Genomic DNA, 24,537 nt, shown 5'->3' on the forward strand with positions numbered 1-24,537 from the left:
CAAGTCAATTGAGTTGGATTACAATGGTATTTTCAAATTATGTTGGTTATTGATTTAATTGTGTATGATACTGTATGAATATTATTTTGAGTAATGCGATATAAGAAATGGTAGAAGTTGAGGTGTTTACGTGTATGGCGGAAAAAAGAAATCGATGAGAAGTAGCAGCAGCATTGGCGGTGGATCTAGCATTGCATGAAAAAGAGTAGCAGTTGGCAATCTGGTGTCCATACCATACCACCAAAATTGAAGAGAGAAAAAAAAAGTAAAAAATAATGGAAAAAATGAGCAACGAGGTGGGCGAGGATGGGCTGCGGAAGCCCCTATTGCACACTGGCAGCTGGTACCGGATGGCCGGTCTCCGCTCATCATCCAGCATGATGAGCTCCTCCACCCAGATCCTCCGTGAATCCATCTCTGTCTATCTCTGCGTTCTTATCGTCGCCCTCGGCCCCATCCAATTTGGTTTCACCGTTAGTCACTCTTTTTTCTTTCTCTTTTTCTTCCCATTCTCACCTTCTTCTTTTGTTTTCTCTTTCTAGTGCGGATTTTCCAATCCTACGCAATCCGATATCATTTCTGATCTTCGCCTCACTATTCCTGAGGTATTATACTATTGTTTCCATTCCAAACATCATTTTTAAAAATATGAGTATATATTAACCTTTTTCATGTTTCAAAGTTTTCCGCATTTGGTTCTTTAGCAAATGTTGGGGCAATGGTTGGTGCAATAGCAAGTGGCCAAATCGCTGAATATATCGGAAGAAAAGGGGTATGTATGTATGTATGTATGTATTTGATTCTCTATTGTTATTCTTACCCTTTAATTGTTTTGTGGCAGTCACTGATGATTGCTTCCATTCCAAACATCCTTGGTTGGCTTGCTATTTCCTTCGCAAAAGTGAGTTTCAGTTTTTGATTTTGGCATTTTGTGATGGAGCTTGCAATTGAATGTTTTCTGATACAGGACTCATCATTCTTGTTTATGGGAAGACTGCTGGCAGGGTTTGGAGTGGGCATAATCTCCTACACGGTAATTTATGATCACTCATATAGTTAAGATACAAGTCGATGACAGTCTCCTGTTTGAATGTGCAAGGTGCCAGTATATATAGCCGAGATATCACCCCAAAACCTGAGAGGAAGGCTCGGATGTGTAAACCAGGTTTCTCTTACTCCTGCTTTGCTTTTACCTTTTGCATTTCATTTGGAATGGATACTTTAATCGAATTTCCTACTCTCATTTAGCTTTCAGTAACAATCGGAATAATGCTGGTGTATGTTTTGGGCCTTTTTGTACCTTGGAGAGTTCTCGCAGTTTTAGGTGAGTATTATGTGTAAATTGTTTTAGTATCCAACTTCAGTTGTATCTTAAAACTAAATAAAATCAATCTGTTTTGCACATCTAGTCCGTATCAAAATTAGCACAGTATATTATTGGAAATCATCTCCTATAGTCTACCTTGTTCTCATTCCTTAATGACTCTATTGAATGGATCCTGTGAGAATGATAGTACCACATTTACTGAGGAGAGCTGGAGTATGTGCTATGCTTTATGTAAATAGCTCATTTACGGCCCCAATCTGCTCGAGCCTTGGAAATGATATCACTTCTAGATATGTATTAATTTGATGATTTCATGTCCAGGAATTTTGCCTTGCACAATCTTGATACCTGGTCTGTTTTTCATTCCCGAGTCACCTCGTTGGTTGGTATGAGATATACAAGCTTCAAACAGACCTTTGTCATGCTTCAGATTCATGTCAACTCATTCAACTGTGTTTAAAATCTAGGCCAAAATGGGCCTACACGAAGATGCTGAAACTTCTCTACAAGTTTTACGAGGATTTGAAACAGATATCACAACTGAGTTAAACGAAATTAAGGTATGCTACTCTTTTTTCATAAGAAAGTACTCCATTTCATGTGATTCTGTTAACTCACTTTGGTTTGTCAAGAAATCTGTGGCTTCGTCAACCAAGAGAACTGCCATTCGGTTTTCAGAGCTCAAGAGAAGACGCTATTGGTATCCCTTGATGGTACTCTGCATTATCTTTAAAGATTTCTCTCTATACACACAAAGATATTTGTTTCTACTTGCTCATGCCGTGTCAATTCATTGGCTTTCCTGTAGGTGGGAATTGGACTTCTTGTACTCCAGCAATTAAGTGGTATTAATGGCGTTCTTTTCTATTCGAGTAGCATATTTAAATCTGCAGGTAAATCCATTCAATCCTGAGTTAGGAGGCACAAAAAGTATTTGTTTGTAAATCACCAAAGCTGAAATCTTCTTATGATAATTAAACAGGGATTTCATCAGGTAAAGTAGCAACATGTGGGATTGGGGCAATTCAGGTAAATGGAATAATAAGATAGTCATCATAATATATAAGTAAGCAAGCAAGCTGAGTTTAGATCCTACTATAATTTTTGAAGGTCATTGTTACTGGGATATCCACAGCTTTGGTAGATAAAGCGGGTCGCAGGATTCTTCTTATAGTATGCTTACTACTATTACGTTGTTTTGGTTTCTGCGATATGGTACGACGCTAATTACAAATATTTAAATGGCTCTACTCTTCTGTGCAGGTGTCCTCATCATTAATGACTGCCAGCAGCCTCCTTGTTGCAACTATGTTCTATTTACATGTCTCTACTAATTCTTTATTTTCTATCCAATTCTTAGTATCCTCTCCTTTTGATAGAATATTTTTTTGTAAACAGGATATTTTACCTGAAAAGTCTCATTCTATCTTGCAAGTATTGGCATTGGTTGGACTTGTGGTATGCTGTACTACTGATATCAGACAGACATTCTTATCTTATACCATTTGCCCATTTCCACTTCATTAGCCATTTTGTTTCCATATTTCAGATTATGGTGATTGGTTTTTCTGTAGGACTTGGAGCTGTGCCATGGGTTATAATGTCTGAGGTATGAAAATGGAAAATTTGCACCACGTTTCATCATCAATTAGATGAGTGGATGTGTTTGTTGTAATTCTTATAAAGTTGTTAGTGCCTTATTCTACTGGACATTCAATCTCCCTAACCTTGAATAGAATAAAAAAAATAAAAAAGCAACCATTTTAAATTCTTATTAACAAGTAGTATTTCACAGATTCTTCCAGTAAGCATTAAAAGCCTTGCTGGCAGTGTAGCAACATTAGCAAATTGGTTCTCAGCATCAGTGGTTACAATGACAGCTAACTTGCTGTTAACCTGGAGTAGTGGAGGTGAGCCTCTCTCTCTCTCTCTCTACTTATATATCTATACGCTAAGCATCGAGTTTTGGTACAATTTGACAGGGACGTTCGTCATTTATGCCTCGGTATCAGCCTTTACTGTAGCATTTGTGGCGTTGTGGGTTCCTGAAACCAAAGGAAAAACACTAGAAGAAATTCAAGGATTCTTTAGGTGATATAGTATATAGTGTTACCAATTACTATTGCTCTCCAAATTGTTTTGTTTGTTGGAAGTTCAATTATGACAAGATACTTCTTATTTACTTTGTTAATCTCAAACGTGGTAATGATTTTTTAAATATGTTCATCTTATTGCTCATTACTAGTCTACGTCCGTCCCAAATCCCAAATTAGCTGACAAAATTTTCTAGCATGAAATTTAAAAAATTTATATGTTAAATATTAAAATAGAGAGAACAAATTGTGAGAGAGTAAAGTATAAATAAGAATTAATTAAGTATTGGCCAGCTATTTTTGGACAATCTAAAAAAAATGACTCAATTATATTATGACGGCGGAGGCAGTGTCTAACTCAAAGGGACCACATGCCCATAAAGTTAGTAAACACAATGAAAGGAAATATTATATTACCAGAACAATAGTGAGATGTGATGACATTGAGTTTAAAAAGATTGCATTATACGATAAACTGTTATATATACTTTCACAAAGAGCCTTCCTAATGCAACGTTTATAGGGGAGAAATTTTTAGATAGTTTTTTATTACTTTTAGCATGTTTTTTAATATAAGTGACAAATTGATAAGATATTAACTAAAAAGTGTAGTGAATAAATAGTTTACAACAAGGTTGTGGAAGCTGTAAAATAATTTGATCTAATTGATTATAACCTCAAAACTTGAAACTAGATTGATAGAGAGAATGTTCATGATACGGGCATGCCGACAGCCCAGGCCGAACAGCAGCGGGTGTCCCTCGAAGACGGAGAGCCGGCGGGAATAAGGGTGCCGGAGGATAGTTACGAGACGGTGGACCGTGGTCGACGGACGCCAAGGGAGTCGGGCAAGCGAGAGAGGCCAAGGAGGAAGGTGGGACCACCAGTCCGATTCGGTGACTTCGTCGCCAAGTAAAGCGGTGCATAGAATAGATGTTTTAATTATTATTTTTGGAATAATTGTTTTGTTTTTATTATTATTTTTGAACAATTGGGTCGAGCAATTTATAAGCTCCGTTCCGGGTTTTCTTAGTTGGTTCTTTCCCGGCCCGTAAGTCGAACCAACCCTAGGGTCCTTAGAATTATAAATAGGCGTTGACTTCATTAATGAGAATATCGAAATTTCGCCTATTTTCTTCTTTTCTTCACGTTTGGTTCGCAAACCCTAGCGGTCGACGGGAATTAGCCTCCCGGGACTTCTACAAACGATCTTCCAACCTCGCGCTGAGAGGATTACTCTTAACAAATTGGTGCTTTCACTGAACTCATGGACGCTGTGATCTCGGAGGTTGGACGTTCAGCTGGAATTTCGGTGAGCGGGGGCGCAACCACGCAGGGCAGCGGCGGCAGGCCGTCGGATTCTTCGGCCCAGGGCCCGAATCCGGTTACTACGATGTTTGAGCATGTTTTGGCGACGTTGGCGCGATTTGAGACGCGCTTGGATGACTTTGATCGGCGTTTGGTCCCTCCGCGGGTATAGGCGACTCACAGCTTGGGTTTGCCGTCGCATTGGTTCACGGAGTCGCGTCCACAATCAGCCCCGATATCGGTTCCTACACAATCGGTGGTGACCAGTTCCCAGCAACAGCCGCGTCGACCATGGGATCAGCCGTGGTCAACGGCGGGGACGGCCAGTGGGGAGGCTACGTGGGGTCCTACCCCACCACAGTTTTCCATGGCGAACCAGCTGGGTGGGTTTACGCCTGGCCCTCAGTTGGGCGGGGGTCCGTTAACGTCGTGGGTGCCGCCAGGGTCGCCTCCGACGCCAGGTACTCGTCAACCAACTTCGTGGGATAATCCGGCATGGCACAACAACGGGGGTAACAGAACATGGGAACAACCCCGTGATGTGAAGATGAAACCGCCGCGCTTCAATGGTACTGACGCGGTTAATTGGATATCACGGGTGCAGTATTATTTTGACCATTTAATGATGCCGAAGGCTTTTCGCCTACATTATGTGGTGATGCTCTTTGAAAATCAGGCGGCGGAATGGGTATTTAATTACCGAACTAGTAACCCGGTGGTTTTGTGGAATGACTTTCTAGAGGATGTGCGGCGTCGATTCGACCCGCAAAGTTTTTAGGATTATCTGGGCCTTATTGCTAAGCTGGTTCAGACAGGGTCATTGGCCGATTACAATGCTACTTTTGAATCTATGCGGAATCGGATCCCGAACATACCAGAGTCGACCTTCCTGCCAATCTATATCGCGGGTCTTCAGCAACCGGTTAGAAGCCAGGTCAAACACCAACATCCGCGGTCTGTAGCAGCCGCTATGGCCTTGGCAGTAGAGTTTGATAGCAGTTTCCCCAGTGCAGGAGCAACAGCGGGGCCCCAGCGTCGCAATTGGGCGCCGAGGGACACGAGAGGCGGACCTACGAACCAGCCACAACAGTCGTCGCAGCCTGCGACCAGGCCGGTGTACGCTCGAGGGCCAGAATATTCGAAGCTACCGGTTATTCGTTTGACGACTGAAGAACGGGCAGATCGCACTCGCCGGGGTTTGTGCGTTTATTGCCAGGAGAAGTGGGTGCAGAATCATGCCTGTAAACGCCCCTTCTTGGCATACATGGGCGGCGATGAGGCCGACGAGGTGGAGGAGTTGGAGCCGCCGGCTAGCCTCAAGAGCCGGACGTGATCACGGCAGATCTCTCCCACATTTATGCCTTGGAGGGCCGACAGAGACCGGAAGAAATGGAGTTAAGGGGAACCATTGGAGCTGATCCGGTGGTAATCCTGGTCGACACGGGCAGTTCCCACGATTTCTTGCATCCTAAGGTGGCGCAAGGGTTGTCTCTACCACTAACGGCGGTGAAACCGTTTCGGGTTTATGTGGGTAACGGTGCTTCTTTGGTGTTCTCCCATGCCAGCATGCAAACTCGAGTGGTGATTCAGTCGCAAGTTTTCGTGATTGATTTGCATATCCTACCTATTCACGGTCCAGACGTGATCCTCGGCTTGGCGTGGCTGAAATCCTTGCGGCGGGTCACGAGTGACTTTATTGAGGGGACGTTGGAGTTCGTACGTGACGGCGTACCGATTTGCTTGAAGGTGGCGCCCCCCGTCGCGCAGCGCGCCTCCCTTAGGACTGTCGCGACCCTACTGTCGCTACACGGGGCGGCTGAGATGTTCGAGCTTGTTGCAGTTCCCGGGGGAGAGGACACACTCGGAGAACCTGACATACCACAGTTCCCCGATACTCTGGACCCCATGGTGTTAGCAGTCCTGCAGTCCCACGAGGCGGTTTTTTGCACCCCAACCGGCGTGCCTCCCCCTCGCCCATTTGATCATCGGATCCACTTACTTCTGAACTCCCAACCGGTCAACGTTCGCCCATATCGTTATCCTTATTTCTAGAAGACGGAGATCGAGAGACAAGTGAAGGAGATGTTGACTTCAGGGGTAATCAGGCCGAGTCAAAGTCCATTCTCGTCACCAGTTCTCCTGATTCGGAAAAAGGATGGTTCCTTTAGATTCTGCATTGACTAAAGGGCTCTGAATACGGCGACGGTACCGGATCACTTCCCGATACCCACCTCCGATGAATTGTTTGACGAGCTGGGAGCGGCGCACTTTTTCACCAAGCTGGACCTGCGATCCGGGTACCATCAGATCCGATTGCATGCGGATGATGTTTTCAAGACGGCCTTCAGGACGCATGATGGCCACTTCGAATTTCTGGTCATGCCATTTGGCCTCACGAATGCCCCGTCCACCTTTCAGGCGGCTATGAATGACATTTTTAGGCCTTTGCTGTGGACCTTCGTCATCGTTTTTTTTGACGATATTTTAGTTTACAGCCCGACATTGGAGTCACATGTTCGTCACCTACATGAGGTACTCACCATTTTGAAAGATAACAGATTTTTTGTCAAGATGTCCAAGTGTGTTTTCTGCAGCGTATCAGTTGAGTACTTGGGGCATTTGATTTCGGAGGGTATGTTGAAAGCTGACCCGGAAAAGATTGCGGCAATGGTGGCCTGGCCAGTACCGTCATCTGTAAAACAGTTACGGGGTTTCTTGGGTCTTACGGGCTACTACCGTCGTTTTGTCGCGAATTATGCCTCTATTGCCGGCCCATTAACAGAATTGCTGAAAAAAGACTCTTTTGTCTGGACCCCGACCGCCGAGGAGAGTTTTGTGGCTCTAAAGGCGGCTATGACGTCAGCACCGGTGCTGCGGTTGCCTGATTTTAAGAAAGTATTTACTATTGAAACGGATGCATCGGATTTTGGTGTGGGCGCGGTACTCTTACAGGAGGGCCATCCATTGGCGTACTTTAGCAAAAAGTTGGGCCCTCGTCGTCGGGTGGCATCTACCTATCATAAAGAGTTATATGCGATCGTTGAGGCCGTTCAGAAATGGCGACAATATCTGTTGGGTCGCGAATTGATTATTCGGAGCGATCAGAAGAGTCTGAAGGAGTTATTGCAACAAGTGATACAGACCCCGGACCAGCAATTTTATGCTAGAAAATTGATGGGATATAAGTTCCGTATAGAGTACAAAACCGGGGCATCGAACAGGGTCGCGGACGCGTTATCGCGCCGGGATATGGATCCGGAGGTCGATTCGGAGGACCCCGTGCGGTCGGCGTCGGCGTTGCTAGCGTTGGTGGCACACCCGGTGCCGGATATGTTGGAAACCTTGCGTGCAGAGTGCGGCGTGTTGGAGGAATTGTTACGCATTCGGGAGATGATCGCGGAAGGTAAAGCAGGTGCCCGTTTGACGTACGTCGATGGCCTGATCTACTGGGATCGACGTCTCTATGTGGATGAACACTCGGCGGTTAAAATACTTTTACTCCGGGAGCACCATTCGACGCCATTGGCTGGCCACCCAGGGGTAGAACGAACCTTTCGTCGGCTTGCTGCACAGTTTTATTGGAAGAATATGAGACGGGAGGTACGGAAATTTGTTGAAGCATGCATTGAGTGTCAGACGACAAAATACTCGACTCAAAAGCCAGCAGGATTATTGCAGCCTTTGCCTATCCCGATTCAGGTTAGGGAGGATGTTTCTATGGACTTTGTGACGAGCCTTCCACAGTCCAGGGGGTTCACAACGATCATGGTGGTCGTCGATCGCTTGTCCAAGTATGCGCACTTTGCGCCTTTACCGCCATCCTTTAATGCTTTGCGGGTGGCGAATCTCTTTATCGAGACCGTGGTTAAGCATCATGGTTTTCCAAAGACTTTGGTGTCAGATCGGGATTCGGCCTTCTTGAATGACGTTTGGGAGGAGATGCTACGTTTAAGCGGGACTAAACTCCACTTCACTACCGCGTACCACCCACAATCCGATGGGCAAACGGAGGTGCGGAATCGTGGGTTGGAGCAGTATTTACGGGCGTTTGTGGCAGATAAGCCCATCAAGTGGGTGAATTTTTTGCCTTGGGCGGAGTTATCTCTAAATTGCTTCTTTAACGAGAGTTTGGGAACTTCACCCTTCAAGGCCTTATATGGGCGTGACCCCCCTCCGCTCGTCGCAAGTGAGCCGTCTCGGAAGACGCCGACAGATGTGGCGACATTGATCAGGCAACGGGGTGAGTTAATTGTGACCTTGCAGACAAATTTGGAGAGAGCACAGCAGCAAATGCGGGCGGCCGCGGATAAACATCGCTAGCATGTCGATTTTGGGGTCGGGGATATGGTTTTGCTGAAGTTGCAGCAATATCGACAATACTCTGTCGCCAAGCCGCTGTCCACGAAATTGGCGCGACGGTTTTTCGGCCCTTTTGAGGTATTGGAGAGGATCGGTCAGGTAGCATATCGCCTGCGTTTGCCGGAGGGTAGTCGGGTGCATAATGTCTTTCACGTCAGCTTGCTCCGACCATTTCGGGAGGGAGTGTCGCCTGAGGCAGGGGAGTTACCGCCGCTGTTCGCGTGCGGTCGGCCGGTGTCGAGGCCGTTGCGGTGGATCGCCAACAGGACAGTTTGATGGGATGGGGCGTCGTTTGAGGAGGCGCTGATTGAGTGGGAAGACGATGGTGGTGAGAAGCCTACGTGGGAGCCTGTGTCGTTGATACGTCGCCGTTTCCCGGATCTAATCCTTGTGGACAAGGATGTTCTTATCCCGGGGGGAGTTGATACGGGCATGCCGACAGCCCAGGCCGAACAGCAGCGGGTGTCCCTCGAAGACGGAGAGCCGGCGGGAATAAGGGTGCCGGAGGATAGTTACGAGACGGTGGACCGTGGTCGACGGACGCCAAGGGAGTCGGGCAAGCGAGAGAGGCCAAGGAGGAAGGTGGGACCACCGGTCCGATTCGGTGACTTCGTCGCCAAGTAAAGTGGTGCATAGAATAGATGTTTTAATTATTATTTTTGGAATAATTGTTTTGTTTTTATTATTATTTTTGAACAATTGGGTCGAGCAATTTATAAGCTCCGTTCCGGGTTTTCTTAGTTGGTTCTTTCCCGGCCCGTAAGTCGAACCAACCCTAGGGTCCTTAGAATTATAAATAGGCGTTGACTTCATTAATGAGAATATCGAAATTTCGCCTATTTTCTTCTTTTCTTCACGTTTGGTTCGCAAACCCTAGCGGTCGGCGGGAATTAGCCTCCCGGGACTTCTACAAACGATCTTCCAACCTCGCGTTGAGAGGATTACTCTTAACAGTTCATTAGGATAGATACTCCTTTCATTTCCTAAGAATAGAAACTTTTGAAACGATACGAATTTTTAATAAAAAATTAGTAAAGTGAGAGAGAAATAGAAAGAAAAATTATGTTAGTAGAAAATAAAACCTAGATCATCAAGAGAAAGAAGTTTTCCAAAATGGAAAGATTTTAATTTTATGAAAACAAAAATGAAAAGAATATGTATTTTTAAGAAACATATAAGTTAAAAATGCTTTGGATATAAAATCAGGCTGTAAATGGCAAATAAAGTAAATGCGAGTATTATTATTACTAACATGCAAAGATAGACATTAATAATTATTAGTGTTATTAATTTCGTTTTTAGCAATTAAAATAAAAAAACCGAAGGCAGAGTACCGTTTGAAGAGAGCAGTCGGAGTGCACGTGAGTGTGAAATTTGAATTCGTGGATTTCGGATGCTGCAACCCCTTTTTCTACAATTCAAATTGTTTGAAATCCACTATATCTATCCTATCTGTCTCTCTACCTTCCCCATTTCAAATGAAATAGCCGCCATCGATCTCGCTCCCTCTCACCGCCGATTCTCACAACATATAACCAATTCTCCTCACAATCGGCTACATGCTTCGGGTCTTCTTTTGGTGTAAAACAAGATTTTTTTTTGTTTAATTCTCTCACTCTAGGGCGATTGGAGGTGGGGAAGCTTAGGGGTTTGGTAAACTGTGAGAGCGCGGATGGAGAACTCCGAATCGTCGCAGAGTGTGAGGGTTGCGGTCAATGTCAGGCCGCTCGTCACTGCCGAGCTTCTTGTAGGCTGCACCGACTGCATGACCGTTTATCCGGAGCACAAGCAGGTTTTTTGTTCAACTAATATACTCTCTTTTTGGACTAGCTTGTGTTTTTGTTGATTTATGTTGAATACATATGTTATGGATTGAGACTGATTAATGACACTTTATGTTGTGCCTCTCTTTTTTAATTTCTGAATTGTATGCCAAAAGTTTAGCTATTAGCTCGTGTTTTTGTTAATTTCTGTTGAGTATATGTGTTGTATAGATTGGGACTGATTAACACATATTGACACTTTATGTTGTGCCTCTTTATTAATTTGTGCATTGTATGCCCAAAATTTAGCTATCGGACTGATTAACACAGATTGACACCTACACAAATTGATAGGGTTTTATGTTATGCCTCTTTATAAATTTGTAAATTTTTATATGCCAAAAATTTAGCCATTAGCTTTAACTCATGGGTTTTGGTGCATCAGGTTCAAATCGGATCTCATTCGTTCACATTTGACTACGTCTTTGGTAGTAGGGGATGTCCGAGTTCAACAATATTTGATGAATGTGTTGCTCCACTTGTTGATGCCCTATTTCATGGATATAATGGAACGGTACTTGCCTATGGCCAGGTATTCAAAACAACTTATCCTGAGTTTAGAAAATTTAAAAACAAGCTATCTCATTAGTTTTTATTTTGATCTTAGACCGGCTCGGGGAAGACTTATACTATGGGCACAAATTATAACGGTGAAGAGCATGGAGATGCCATCCTTCCTAAAGTGATGGATACCATTTTCACAAAAGTTGAATCTATGACAGAGTCTACCGAGTTTTTGATTAGAGTATCTTTTATTGAGGTACCTCGTGCAAAATTGCAAACTTCAAGAGTTCCCATTAAGATTAATTAATCTACTTCATTTGAAGTTGGTTATTAATTAATCTTGATATTTGTAGGTTTTCAAGGAAGACGTGTTTGATTTGCTAGATCCAAAAGCTACAGGACCTTCAAGAGTTCCCATTCAGATTAGAGAAAGGGTGAGCGGAGGAATTACGTTGGCTGGGGTTACGGAGTCAGAGGTGAGGACAAAGGAAGAGATGGCTTCATATCTCCTCCAGGGTTCGCTATCTCGGGCCACAGGGAGCACAAAGATGAATAGCCAATCAAGGTATCATTTTCTTTAATTATTTCTGGTTTGTAAGGTTTGCAGTTTGTATTAATCAAAATGCTTACTACCATTTCAGTGCACATATTTAATCAAGCATACTTTACATGTATAGTGAGTATGGGATTCAGACCACAATTGATTTGCTTCTCATCTCAATTTTCTTATTTATCTAGCCGTTCACATGCCATCTTCACAATCTCAATGGAACAAAGAAGAATAAGTAATTCTCCTGATAGAGATGATGTTGGTGATGATGTTTTGATAGCGAAGCTTCACTTGGTAGATTTAGCTGGTTCTGAGCGTGCTAAACGAACAGGTGCCGACGGATCACGTTTGCAGGAAGGTAATGTTTACTATTTGTTGTGTGACTTATAAATTTGTATGTAGATGTTAACTTTTGATGTAAATTTTTTTTATGTTGTTTGAACACTAGATATTTTTTCTAATTTCTGATTCATGTCATAGGTATACACATTAACAAAGGACTATTGGCTCTTGGAAATGTCATAAGTGCTCTAGGAGATGACAAAAAACGCAAAGAAGGAGGTCATGTTCCTTATCGTGATAGCAAGTTAACACGCATACTACAGGCAAGCTATCTTTTACATTTCCCTTCAATTATATGTTTGAAGTGTAATGATCTAGAAATTAGATGTTCTAGCAATATCAACATTAGCTTGAGGCCTTAAGCAGATTAGCTTAATCTTACTGTTGTGTAGTGTATATCAATTTTTGATTATTTAGTGTCTAATGAAATTAATCTTCGTTCTGTCTGAAAAATATTTTCTATGTAAAATATCTGATCAACTTAAATGTATTTATTGTGCTAACTAGTACATCATCTTTAACAGGATTCACTGGGAGGCAATTGCAAAACGATTATGATTGGTATGCTTTTGCATATATTACCATTGTTTCATTGGAGAACACTTTATTTCTGTAATTCATGTAGTACTTGTTGAAGATTGATGAAAAAATTGGCATGTACTATTCTCCCAACATTATCAAATTATTGTTTTGGATGTTAACAGCATGTGTAAGCCCTGCTGACACAAATGCTGAGGAGACGCTTAATACATTGAAGTATGCCAACCGTGCAAGGAATATTCAGAATAAGGCAATTGTAAGTTAGAAGATTAGTAGTCATCTATACTCATCCTCATAGTTTGTAACTTAAAACCTGATATGTTTACATTTGTAGATCAACCGTGATCCCGCGACAGCTGAAATGCAAAGATTGCGAAGTCAAATTGAACAACTCCAGTCAGAGTTACTTTATTTTCGCGGAGACTCAAATGCACCTACTGAAGAACTTAAAGTAAAATATTCACCAGTTTAATGTTTTATTTGATCCAAGACTCATCTGAGTTAAAACATGACATAACCATTTACAAAATCTTGTTTTTATCAATATATATTATCTCTTTTTTTAATACTACTAATTTACTGCAACTTCTTGGTTTTCCCTTTAATACTCACTTCATAATTTTTTATTGACAGATTCTTAAGCATAAAGTATCCTTACTTGAAGCTAGTAAAGCTGAGTTACAGGAGGCACTTCAGGAATGTCGAATCAGTTATGAGCATCTGAAGCAACGAGCTATTGATGCTCAGGTTGGAATTATGTTGATGTCAATTTGACTTTTTGCGTATGCATACATATTTTTGGAGATGAAAGAAATGCTAGTCTTATCCATACTAATCTACTTAATCCTATTACAGGTGGAAAAGGATAGACTGGTTATTCTAGTAGAATCTATTCGAAATGGAAATCCTATTGATGAGTTTAATGACAAATCTGATAAGGTTGAGTTCTTAATCACTTTAAACTTTTTATCTGATCAACCTTTTCATGGACTAATTAGTCCGGATTGTTCTTTTCTTGTTTGACAAAATTATTTCTTTCAGGATTTTGATTTGGTGAAAAGTTATGTCACTAAGATTCAAAAACTAGAAAGTGAACTAGTAAGGTTACGGAGTTCAAGCCACTTAAGGCATGGAAATTCTGATGATTTTCTTTATTCGGAAGACGATGGAACTCACTCAAGAAATTTGTTTATGGATGTTGATATCAGATCTGAAGAAACTGATGGTAAGCTACCACCTACTGTTTAAAATTCAATGTTTCTGGCAGATATTGTTTGCAGCTGCTTCACTTTTTGTGTCAATATACCAAGTTAACAAATGGTTAAATAGTCATGTTGTTTACAAGTAAGCTGAATTATAATGATTGCTGCATGATCTCATCTTCTGACATCTTGCAGTTGTGGTGGAAGATGTGGAAAAAGAGCTTGAACATTCTTCTATTCAGGAGCAACTGGATAGAGAACTGCAAGAATTGGACAAAAAACTTGAGCAGAAGGAGGTAAGTATCTTGGGCAGCATTTTAAGTTAGCAGGCCTACTAACTTCATATTTAAGAAATTTCCAGTTTTCTTGGACATACATACACTGACTCATTGCCTTTCATCTCTTTCTCATTTAGGCTGAAATGAAGCGTTTTGCAAGTGGTGATACATCAGTCCTTAAGCAGCATTACGAGAAGAAAGTACACGAACTAGAAAATGAGATATGGACTCAACAGGTGTGGTTTGTTCACTGTTCTTTGTTCAATGATGATCTATTCAAAGGCCTGTATCTAAATTTTGTTTTCTTTCATGTTAATAGAAAGAGATCGAAGAACTTAGGAGCAAGCATGAAAATATAGAGCCCAATTCTGATGATAGTGCTCAAAAGTTGAAGGAGGAGTATCTTCAGAAATTGAATTTTCTTGAGAAACAGGTAGATAATAAAGAAACATGACTTTCCGAATTAACATTCTTGTTATAACTCCATTTCCTGAGGTTTCCTTGTGCTCTGTTGATGACTCCATTATCTCTACAGGTGGCTGAGTTGAAGAAAAAACATGATGCTCAAAATCAATTGCTGAGACAAAAACAAAAGAGTGATGAAGCTGCTAAAAAACTAAATGATGAGATACAGAGAATAAAGACTCATAAGGTACTTCATTTTGTTGTTTGCTGCTTGACATAGAAGTCTTGGTCTCCACTTTCCGACTGATTTTATTGTGTGTAAAGGTCCAACTGCAACATAAGATCAAGCAAGAATCTGAGCAATTCAGACAGTGGAAAGCATCAAGGGAAAAGGAAGTGCTTCAGGTAATTTTGTTCTAACAGTTACTTTGAGCACTCTGAGTTTCTACCTAAAAAATGTATCTCTCTTTCAAATTGTTTTCTTAAAACTCTTTTCAGTCCAGTTGCTTAATGTATTGAACAATACATCGTAGAGAAAACAAATTCCTAAGGAAAAAATCTGTGAGGTGAAGTTGCTTTATCTTAATTCTTTATGTAACTAACTGACCATTTGGGAGTGTCTTTTCTATAGCTAAAAAAGGAAGGAAGAAGGAATGAATATGAGATGCATAAGCTATTGGCACTAAACCAGCGGCAAAAGCTGGTAATTATGTTTACACTTGGTCATAATTCTTTAATATTGAGGATATCTGGATTTTATGATCAATCGTTTCATGTCAGGTTTTGCTAAGAAAAACTGAAGAGGCTGCAAATGCTACAAAGCGTCTTAAAGAGTTGCTAGATTCTCGGAAAGCTTCATCACGTGAAACATCTGGTTCAATTCTATTTGATCATATTCATTTTGCATAATAGTAAAAGATTCTTATAATATCATGATTTTAACTTTCACTTTTGACATTTATGCAGGTGTAGGAAGTAACAAAGGTCCTGGAATCCCGGTATGAGTCTAGGTGTCTCTACCAGAGGGGAAAACATTTCCTCCCTCTCATTTGTGCATGTTGCGACCATATATACATTCTTGTTATTGGTTATTGTAATTGTGTAAATCCAATAATTTAATGTCATCACCATATCTTCTTTCGTCCTCAAGGTATTAGTGCAGACTATTGAACATGAACTTGAGGTAACTATTGGAGTGCATGAGGTGCGGTCAGAGTATGAGCGGCAAATGAAAGAGTAAGTGCACAATCACTCTCTCTAATCATGTCCATTCTACTTTTGCAGTTGATATGTATCATAGCACTTCAGTTTTTATTCTCTTTTCTTAGCAACTTCATTCATCTATGACTCACATCTTGTATTTTGTTTTACCTTCCATATTTTGGTCTAGATAAATAGTTTTATTTATATCTGCAATTTGGCATAAGGAACAGCCAGTAAACCTTTTTGTTTGTTACCACTTTTGGACAATGCCTAGAGTTTATATGTGATGATGTCAATTTGGAGGGGTAGGGTGGTCTGGAAGGAGGGCGTGTAACTAATTACCTTTATATTATGAAGCAAAAGCATTGTTACCCATTTTTAAGCCTGTGCAAATATATATCAACAACTAGAATTAGCAATAATCTCATATGTTATAACTCGTGATGGAGGTTTTTAAAGATCACCTGCTCTATAATTTTGTACATATAGCCCATATTCTTATTATTTGTGATCTCTATATACATATAGGAGGGCTCGAATGGCTGAAGAACTTGCAAGGCTGAAAGAAGAAGCATTGATTGAGAAGCAGCAGAACTTCAGGTCTGAAGTTACAGACCAAGTTTTCAAAAATATTAAATGTTTTCTTTTTCATATATTATTCTGTGGTTTCATTGACTAAATAATTTATTTAATTCATCGACAGTGAGTTCCCAGAAGCAATGTCTCCTGGTGCTAGAAACTCCAGGATTTTTGCCCTTGAGAATATGCTTGCTACCTCTTCAAGCACCCTTGTTTCCATGGCATCTCAACTATCAGAAGCTGAGGAGCGTGAACGGGCATTTAGTGGTAGAGGAAGGTGGAACCAAGTTCGGTCTCTTGCTGAAGCAAAGAATGTTATGAACTTCCTTTTTAACTTAGCATCATCCTCTAGGTAAGTAATTTTGCCATAACCTTCCGATGGTTTATGAATTGCTTAGCTTGATGGCTTTCTTCTCACATATTTAACTCTTCACAGATGCCAGCTAAGAGATAGAGAAGTTGACTGCAGAGAAAAAGACTCTGAAATTAGAGACCTGAAGGAAAAAGTAGTTAATTTGGTAAGCCAACTAGAGTTAAAGAAGGCAGAATTCAGTCGTCAGGAAAATTTAATGGTGAGGCACAATGTTTCCTGCAACTATTTTGTACTCCTGGTTTAGTGCAACTTAGTCATGTACACCACTTGATAACTATGTGCCAATGCCTATATTATTGTTTATTAAATTTCAACGTTGTCGAAACTTGTTTGAGTGTGGTTTTCATGATATAATTGATAGATGTTGTCATTGGAGAGACTATCAAATCGAGACGGAGGCTCTGGGAATATGACGAGTAATAGTGACAAACATGTTTATGACTTGTGGCCTAAGGTTTGTATATATCGTTGACATTGTTTGTTCATTCTTCTACTTCATTTTTAAGGAAGAAAAACATTTTCTTGACATGATTTGTTTTCAACAATATAATCATGATATTACATGATTTAGGGGTCTGGAAGCTCCACAGTTCTCAGTAGTGGAGCATATGATTTGGAGCTTCTAGAAGATATGGATACATCGGATGACGAACAACCAAATGTAGAGAATGATGAGGATGGCGAGTGGGTCCAAACAAGAGAAAGGAAAAGACGCCAATCGAAAAGAAGAAATTCCAAAATGGTTGATTTAGGGGTATGTTGTACTTGCAGCAGATATTCTTCCTGCAAAACCTCGAGGTGTGAATGCCGTGCTGCGAACGGAAGTTGTAGTTCGTCGTGCAGCTGTAGGACTAATAGATGCAGCAATAGGGAAGCAAGTATGAAAGACATGCTGGATTTGTCTGAAAATATGTCACTGCAGGAGGAAGCAGAGACTAGTCACGATCTTGCTGCTCATGGTGCAATGCTGCTTGGATCTGCTCTTTCTGGAAAGCCTGCCAACCAAAGCACTGATGGTACCGTGCGGAAGCCATTATCTGACATTGGAAATAACCTTGTAAGCGTAATTCAAATGATAACTATATAATTTGTCAACCTACAATACAAATTTATACTTGTGTCTTGTTAATGTTTCAGGGATTATCTAGTGTTCCAAAGCCAGTTCTCAGGAAGAAATGGCGCAAGTCAGCCATCCAGCTTGTGCCGGCTACTCCACCTGTATCTCATCCTCAGAACGGAGAAGGTCCTGTACAGCCGAAAGCTAGTGGAGAAAATGAGATTCCGTTAAAACTACCAAGAGCAATGCGCTCTACACTGACAAACAACAATCAGCTGAAACAGAGGAATATAGAGCAGTCGAGCGAGTTGGTTGAAACTGATATCTGCACATCATCATCTCTCGGAAGTCCTCGAAATGGGAAAGAAAACAAGGGAATGTAAGGCATATATATGTACATGTTGCTTCCGCCAGTTCTATTCTTGTCTCTTTTGCTATCCTTTAGAAGATAATTATTGTGGAATGATTGGGAAATGTAATAGTGCAAAAGCTTGCGTTTGCACACTAAACATTGTGTAACGACGAAAAGATTTGGATTGATTTGCCCTGAAATTTGACTGATAGTAGTAATTGTTACCATCTCAAATTTATTCACTTACTTTATGCTGGACATATATAGGAAGAAAACATCATTCGGTTGCAAGGATAAAGTTATAATGCTTCTTTGAACCAAAATAAATTAAAGTTGTGGGAGTTTTTAAAATTTAAACTATGGTAAATTGTTGGAATAATAACATAGTTTTGTCAATTTTTGGTTAATCACTCAACTTCAAAAAAAAAACTACTCCTTCCTCCGTCCATGAAAAATAGAGCATATTTTTCATTTTTTGTTATCCATGAAAAATAGAGCATATTTCACTAATACTACTTTTCTTTACTAATAATATGGACTTCACATTTTACTAACACTATTTCTCTTTTATTTTTCCCCCTTCTCACTTATTCTACCAATTCCACATTAAAACCCATATCATATACAGTGGACGGAAGGAGAATTAAAACCCGTACCATATACAGTGGACGGAGGGAGTGTTATATAACTTTGACATTTTTCTTAATTATTCCAATAAATTTGGATCTTGAGGATATTGTGCAGAAGCCAAAATATGTATCACTCACAATAGCCATAAGTTTAAGCATGAAAATACTAAGTATAGGATTAGGCTAATAATATATTTTGGCTTTTAGGTTATATATACAACTTCCACCGGATCCAAATCAATGGAATAATAGAGGAAAATAACAAAATTAAGATATAATTTACCTTTTCTGAAAGTTGTATAATTGACTAAAAATTGATTATATTAATCATGTAAACCTCAATAGTATATTTAAAATAATTTTTGATGTTATAGTTAATAAAATAAAATGGAAATTATTAGATAAATCAGAACATTCTATACATTATATTGAAACAAAAAAAAAATATACACACCGTATATATTGTATCTCTCTAAAAATGCTACTCTCCCCGTTCATATAAATAGACCATTTGGGACGACATGAGTTTTAATGCGTAATTAGTTAAATAAAAGAGAAGGAGAAAATATAGTAGAAATTGTGTTAGTGGATGATGAAACCCACATTAGTAGTAGTATTTATTTGTATGGAAATGTTTGTACAAATGGATATGAACTGTTTTTATGGGACCGACGAAAAAGAAATATTCCCTCCGTCCACAAAATACAATCTCATTTGTGACGACACAGGTTTTAATGAGAAATTGGTATAGTAAGAAGAGAAAAAATACTATTTTTTGTTAACATCTCAAAATGACAAAATGAGACTATTTTTCGTGAACTAAGTGAGTATGGCATAAATAAACAAAATTACGAATACTGACATAAATCAAAACACGAAAGTAGTGATAAACCAAACAAGGGAATGTAAGGCATATATATGTAGATGTTGCTTCCGTCAGTTCTATTCTTGTCTCTTTTGCTATCCTTTAGAAGATAATTATTGTGGAATGACTTAGGCAATGTAATAGTGCAAAAGCTTGCGTTTGCGCGCTAAACATTGTGCAACAACGAAAAGGTTTGGATTGATTTGCCCTGAATTTCACCGATAGTAGTAATTGTTACCATCTAAAATTTATTCATTTACTTTATGCTGGAAATATATAGGAAGAAAACATTATTCGGTTGCAAGAATAAAGTTATAATGCTTCTTTGAACCAAAATAAATTGAAGTTGTGGGAGCTTTATAAATTTAAACTATGGTAAATTGTTGGAATATTAACATAGTATTCTCAATTTTTGGTTAATCACTCAACTTAAAAAAAAAACCTATTACTCCCTCATTTCACGAAAAATAGAGCACATTTGTCATTTTTGATTGTCCACAAAAATAGAGCACATTTAAAAAAATGAAGTTTTTAACAACTTCTCTCTTACTTTTTCCCCTTCTTTCTTATTCATAATATGGACCCCACATTCCACTAACAATATTTCTCTCTTACTTTACCAATTCTACGTTAAAACCCGTGTCATTCACAATGTGTCCTGTTTTTCGTGGACGGATGGAGTATATAACTTTGACACTTTTCTTAATTATTCCTATAAATTTGGATTTTGAGGATATTGTGTAGAAGCCAAAATATGTATCACTCACAATAGCCATATGTTTAAGCATGAAAAATACTAAGTATAAGATTAGGCTAATACTCCCTCCGTCCGCCATTAAATGTCCCATTTTTCCTTTTTCGCCCGTCCGCCAATAAATGTTCTCATTTCACTTTTACTATATTTGGTAAGTGGACCCTACATTCCACTAATGCATTCCACTCACATTTTATTATAAAACCAATATATAAAAGTAGGATCCACGTTCCACTAACTTTTCTACCTACTTTACTATATAAAGTCAAATAATTTCTTAAAACCCGTGCCGATTAAATATGGGATATTTAATCACGGATAGAGGGATTAATATATTTTGGCTTTTGGGTTGTACAATTTCCACCGGATCCAAATCAATGGAATTATTGAGGATTATATCAAAATTAAGATATACTCCACTTTAATTATTTATTATCATTTTTCTAAAATGAGTGCAGAAAATGAAATGTGACAAAATTTCAGGGACGGATGGAGTAATTAACCTTTTCTGAAAGTTGTACAATTGACTAAAAATTAATTATATTAAGCATGTAAACCTCAATTGTATATTTAAAATAATTTTTGATGTTAAAATATAGTTAACAATTAGAACATTCTAATTAGTTCCAGATGCCATGATGGAAGTAATTTACCAAATACAAGTTGAGTGATGCACATTGCTAAGTTTTAATATGGTTGTTGGTGCTAAAAATGATCAAAATCTGGTAATGCACCAACACAAAGCAAAGAAACGAGATTGTCCAAGCCATCTCTCTGAATATCAGTGCAGATGATATTCAATTTGCAAAGAAACAAGATCGTCCAAGCCATCTAGAAAAGGCAGGTACATGAAGTACCTTATGTTCTTGATTGAAGCTTTTAAGTTCACTAGTTTTACTTTTAAATCAAACTAGTACAGTAGCAATAATTTTAGGTAATCCTTCCTTATTATCACAACTACTTTTAAAATCTGCTGACTGACTGACTGATAACCGGTTGTATTCCAGAATATAAACTTCAATTCCATACATATTTGCCTTACAATTTATAAGTAAAAGAAATCTAGATATCTCAACACAACACATGTAGGCCATCAACAACAATAGGCATGAAAAAAGTGATCTTTTGATGGTATTGGAACCATCCCAATAAGGATGTCAAGATTTTCCTTAGCAGTTCAGAAACATTCAATGGAATGGGATTGTGAGTCTGGAAGTTCTCTAAATCATTATCTATTGTTTTGAGTCAAGCACATGACAATATAAACAGAGGTATCTTGAAACTAAATTCATTTGTCTTTTGAACATTTTGAGTACTTCTGCGTACTAGTAGTAGAAACAAAGAAAATATTGTGTCTAATCTCGTATTAATCACTACCCTATATACATCTTTGTCTTCCATGTTGATAAACTTCACATTTAGAATGCCCACTATTCCATATTTCCTAGTTAATATGCATCTTTGTCTGTGTATGCAGCAAAATACAGCTTTGATTTTGACTCCATTTCATGGTCACGTTGAGCCACAATTCAATCTTCACTGAAAAAGCTAATGTAAGTTCTGAGAAAAACAATACATGTCTAAGAGCATCCACATCCGTGCTCTTGCCAACGAGCACGAATGTGGGCCCGGACCCACTTTTACTCCCTGCACTTAGGCAATAGCACAACACCCACATCCGTACTCTTCCGCAAAGACAAGCTCAAGGGTCCCACCATTCTATTATTCAATTTAAATAAAAACATTTCCACAATATTAAAATTCATTAAAAATAACCGAAATAATATTGCAAATTACAAAAAAATTAAAAATTACATAATTAGAATCCTAAAAAATAAAAATTACATAATTAAAATCTTAAAAATTACATAATTAAATTCATAAAATAAAAAAACCCGCTACTCGTGACCGAATTTCGCCCAAATGTGTTTGATTAGGTCTTCTTGTAGCTCAACGTGGGTTCGGGTATCGCGCATTGAGTGCCTTATTTCGATCCTCTCACCCACCGTCGTATGCACACCTCGGCGTGGGGGAGACCTCCCAGTTGAGCTTCCGGCTTCATTCTCGCCGTAAAAGCTAGCCGCCCTCGGTCCTTCGTCGGCAATAATCATGTTGTGCATGATAATACACGTGTACATGATGTCGGCGATATTTTTCACGTACCACAGCCGAGACGGGGCCTTCACAATGTTGAATCGGGCTTGAAGGACCCCAAAAGCTCTTTCGACGTCTTTCCGAGCGGACTCTTGACGCTGCGCAAAAAGAACCCATCTCGGCTCTTGCGGGTTGAGGAGCTTCTTCACGAAAGTTGACCACCTTGAGTAGATACCATCGGCGAGATAGTAACCCATGTGGTATGCATTTCCGTTGACGGTGAAGTCGACTGCCGGTACTACACCATTCAACACATCATTGAAGAGTGGTGAAGAATAGAGCACGTTCAAGTCGTTGTTGGATCTGGCAACACCGAAATATGCATGCCAAATCCATAGGCGGTAGTCGCCGACCGCTTCAAGGATAAGTGTTGGGCAGCCGCCTTTGTGGCCGCTTAAGTGTTGCCCCCTCAAAGTAGTCGGGCAATTCTTCCACCTTCAATGCATGCAGTCAATGCTACCAAGCATACCGGGAAAACCATGGACTGTTTCGTGAAGACGAAGCAACCGTTGGCAATCATCGGTGGTGGGTGCCCTAAGGAATTCATCCCCGAAAGCTGAACGAACGCCCTCGCAAAAATTTTTAAGGCAAAGGATTCCAGTGGACTCACCGACATGCAAATACTCATCGAAGAGGTCACCCGTTTTCCCAGTAGCAAGTTGTCGGATGGCACACGTACACTTCTGCAACGCCGAGAGACTTTGCCGACCGGTTGCGTCTGTACTTGTTTGAAAGTATTCAACACAGGCTGACAATGTGTTGACAATACGCATAAACAAGCGTTTTGACATGCAAAACGGCGCCGAAAGTAATCTTTCGGAAACCGCGGCTGGTCGGAAAAATAGTCAGCAACGAGCCTTTCGTTGGCTCCCTCCCGGTCACGATGGATGTAGTGGCGAGTTGATCTAGTTGGTTGAGGAGGAGGGGCGGGGGTATTCGCTGCGACATAGGCTTCATAGGCGGCACGATGTTGTTCACAGTATTCTTGTTCTTCGCGCTCCGCTTCCGCAATGAGATGGGTGAAATCCATTTGAGGGTTTGAGTAAGAGATGAAGGTGTAGATAAGTTGTATGAAAAAATATGAATGAGAGATGATTTGATGTGAAAAATGGATGATGAATGTGTGTATTTATAGATGATTTTGGGGATAAAAAATACAGAAAAACAGTAAAAAAAACGGCCATTTTTTGGGATTGTGAATTTTTTTTTTTGGTATTATATAACGACTATCATTCTGAAGGTTTTCTACTTTTCAGTTAAACCTTCTTGTAGTCATTTCTTATTACTTTAGGCGATGACTTGAGTCAGATAACTATTTGAGTGATCAAAAGATTCCTCAAAACATTCTGTTACTAAAGGATATTCCAATCGAATCATCTTGACCGATTCTATTGATATCCATCTTTCATCGTCATTAACCAAAACTTGTCTCACTACTTGAAGGAAAATAGCTTGACCTTATTCCTTAAAGAACTTGTCAAGTACATGCATAATGCATTCTCGAACATTCTTCGCGGAATTATGTCGAGGAAATGGAGGACATGAATCATTGAGTATAAACTCCAAGTTTTCAGCGATGAGAATCTTATCCATTTACGTTTCCAGTCAACATAATTTTGGCATTCGAGTTTATTTTCTTTAAGGATCGCAGACAAAATATTGAATGACATAATGAAGATTTGACAAATAAACTTATTATCACATACTTATGCTCAATACATAATCGCAAATAACCGCAAAACAAATATGTATCTTGCAACTATAAAATTTAAATTTTGTACCATCAAGCAGAGCTCAATACGCATTAAATTTTTATCATTTTTACTGGTCACAACACCGA

The 24,537-nt window shown here is 39.8% G+C and overlaps 2 protein-coding genes across 3 annotated transcripts; both read left to right on the forward strand.

Annotated features, from left to right (window-relative positions):
• Nucleotides 1-211: 211 nt before the first annotated feature.
• LOC121776132 (sugar transporter ERD6-like 6) lies at nucleotides 212-3,545 on the forward strand. 2 transcript variants are annotated; one of them, XM_042173274.1, is made up of 18 exons: nucleotides 212-473; nucleotides 543-605; nucleotides 683-772; nucleotides 842-901; nucleotides 968-1,033; nucleotides 1,100-1,165; nucleotides 1,249-1,324; nucleotides 1,649-1,713; nucleotides 1,795-1,887; nucleotides 1,960-2,040; nucleotides 2,136-2,220; nucleotides 2,310-2,356; nucleotides 2,438-2,500; nucleotides 2,591-2,650; nucleotides 2,726-2,785; nucleotides 2,877-2,936; nucleotides 3,123-3,237; nucleotides 3,310-3,545. In XM_042173274.1, the coding sequence occupies exons 1-18, from the start codon at nucleotides 276-278 to the stop codon at nucleotides 3,420-3,422; spliced, it is 1,461 nt and encodes a 486-aa protein (XP_042029208.1). In that variant the 5' UTR covers nucleotides 212-275; the 3' UTR covers nucleotides 3,423-3,545. The 2 variants fall into 2 exon arrangements, with proteins under 2 accessions (XP_042029208.1, XP_042029207.1); XM_042173273.1 differs by having other exon boundaries at nucleotides 683-901.
• A 6,965-nt stretch (nucleotides 3,546-10,510) lies between these two features.
• Nucleotides 10,511-18,529, forward strand: LOC121777729 (kinesin-like protein KIN-4C). Its single transcript, XM_042175074.1, has 27 exons — nucleotides 10,511-10,879; nucleotides 11,296-11,442; nucleotides 11,518-11,670; nucleotides 11,768-11,979; nucleotides 12,153-12,322; nucleotides 12,445-12,569; nucleotides 12,831-12,867; nucleotides 13,011-13,102; nucleotides 13,181-13,297; nucleotides 13,480-13,593; nucleotides 13,702-13,785; nucleotides 13,888-14,071; nucleotides 14,244-14,344; nucleotides 14,464-14,562; nucleotides 14,646-14,759; nucleotides 14,862-14,978; nucleotides 15,056-15,136; nucleotides 15,363-15,434; nucleotides 15,512-15,605; nucleotides 15,698-15,729; nucleotides 15,882-15,967; nucleotides 16,463-16,534; nucleotides 16,638-16,865; nucleotides 16,950-17,085; nucleotides 17,248-17,340; nucleotides 17,458-17,943; nucleotides 18,024-18,529. Exons 1-27 carry the CDS (start codon nucleotides 10,760-10,762, stop codon nucleotides 18,324-18,326), a joined length of 3,669 nt encoding a protein of 1,222 aa, XP_042031008.1. The 5' UTR covers nucleotides 10,511-10,759; the 3' UTR covers nucleotides 18,327-18,529.
• The last annotated feature ends 6,008 nt before the right edge of the window (nucleotides 18,530-24,537 follow it).

The sequence above is a fragment of the Salvia splendens genome, chromosome 18 (genome assembly GCF_004379255.2).
Source record: "Salvia splendens isolate huo1 chromosome 18, SspV2, whole genome shotgun sequence".
Taxonomy (NCBI): Eukaryota; Viridiplantae; Streptophyta; class Magnoliopsida; order Lamiales; family Lamiaceae; genus Salvia; species Salvia splendens.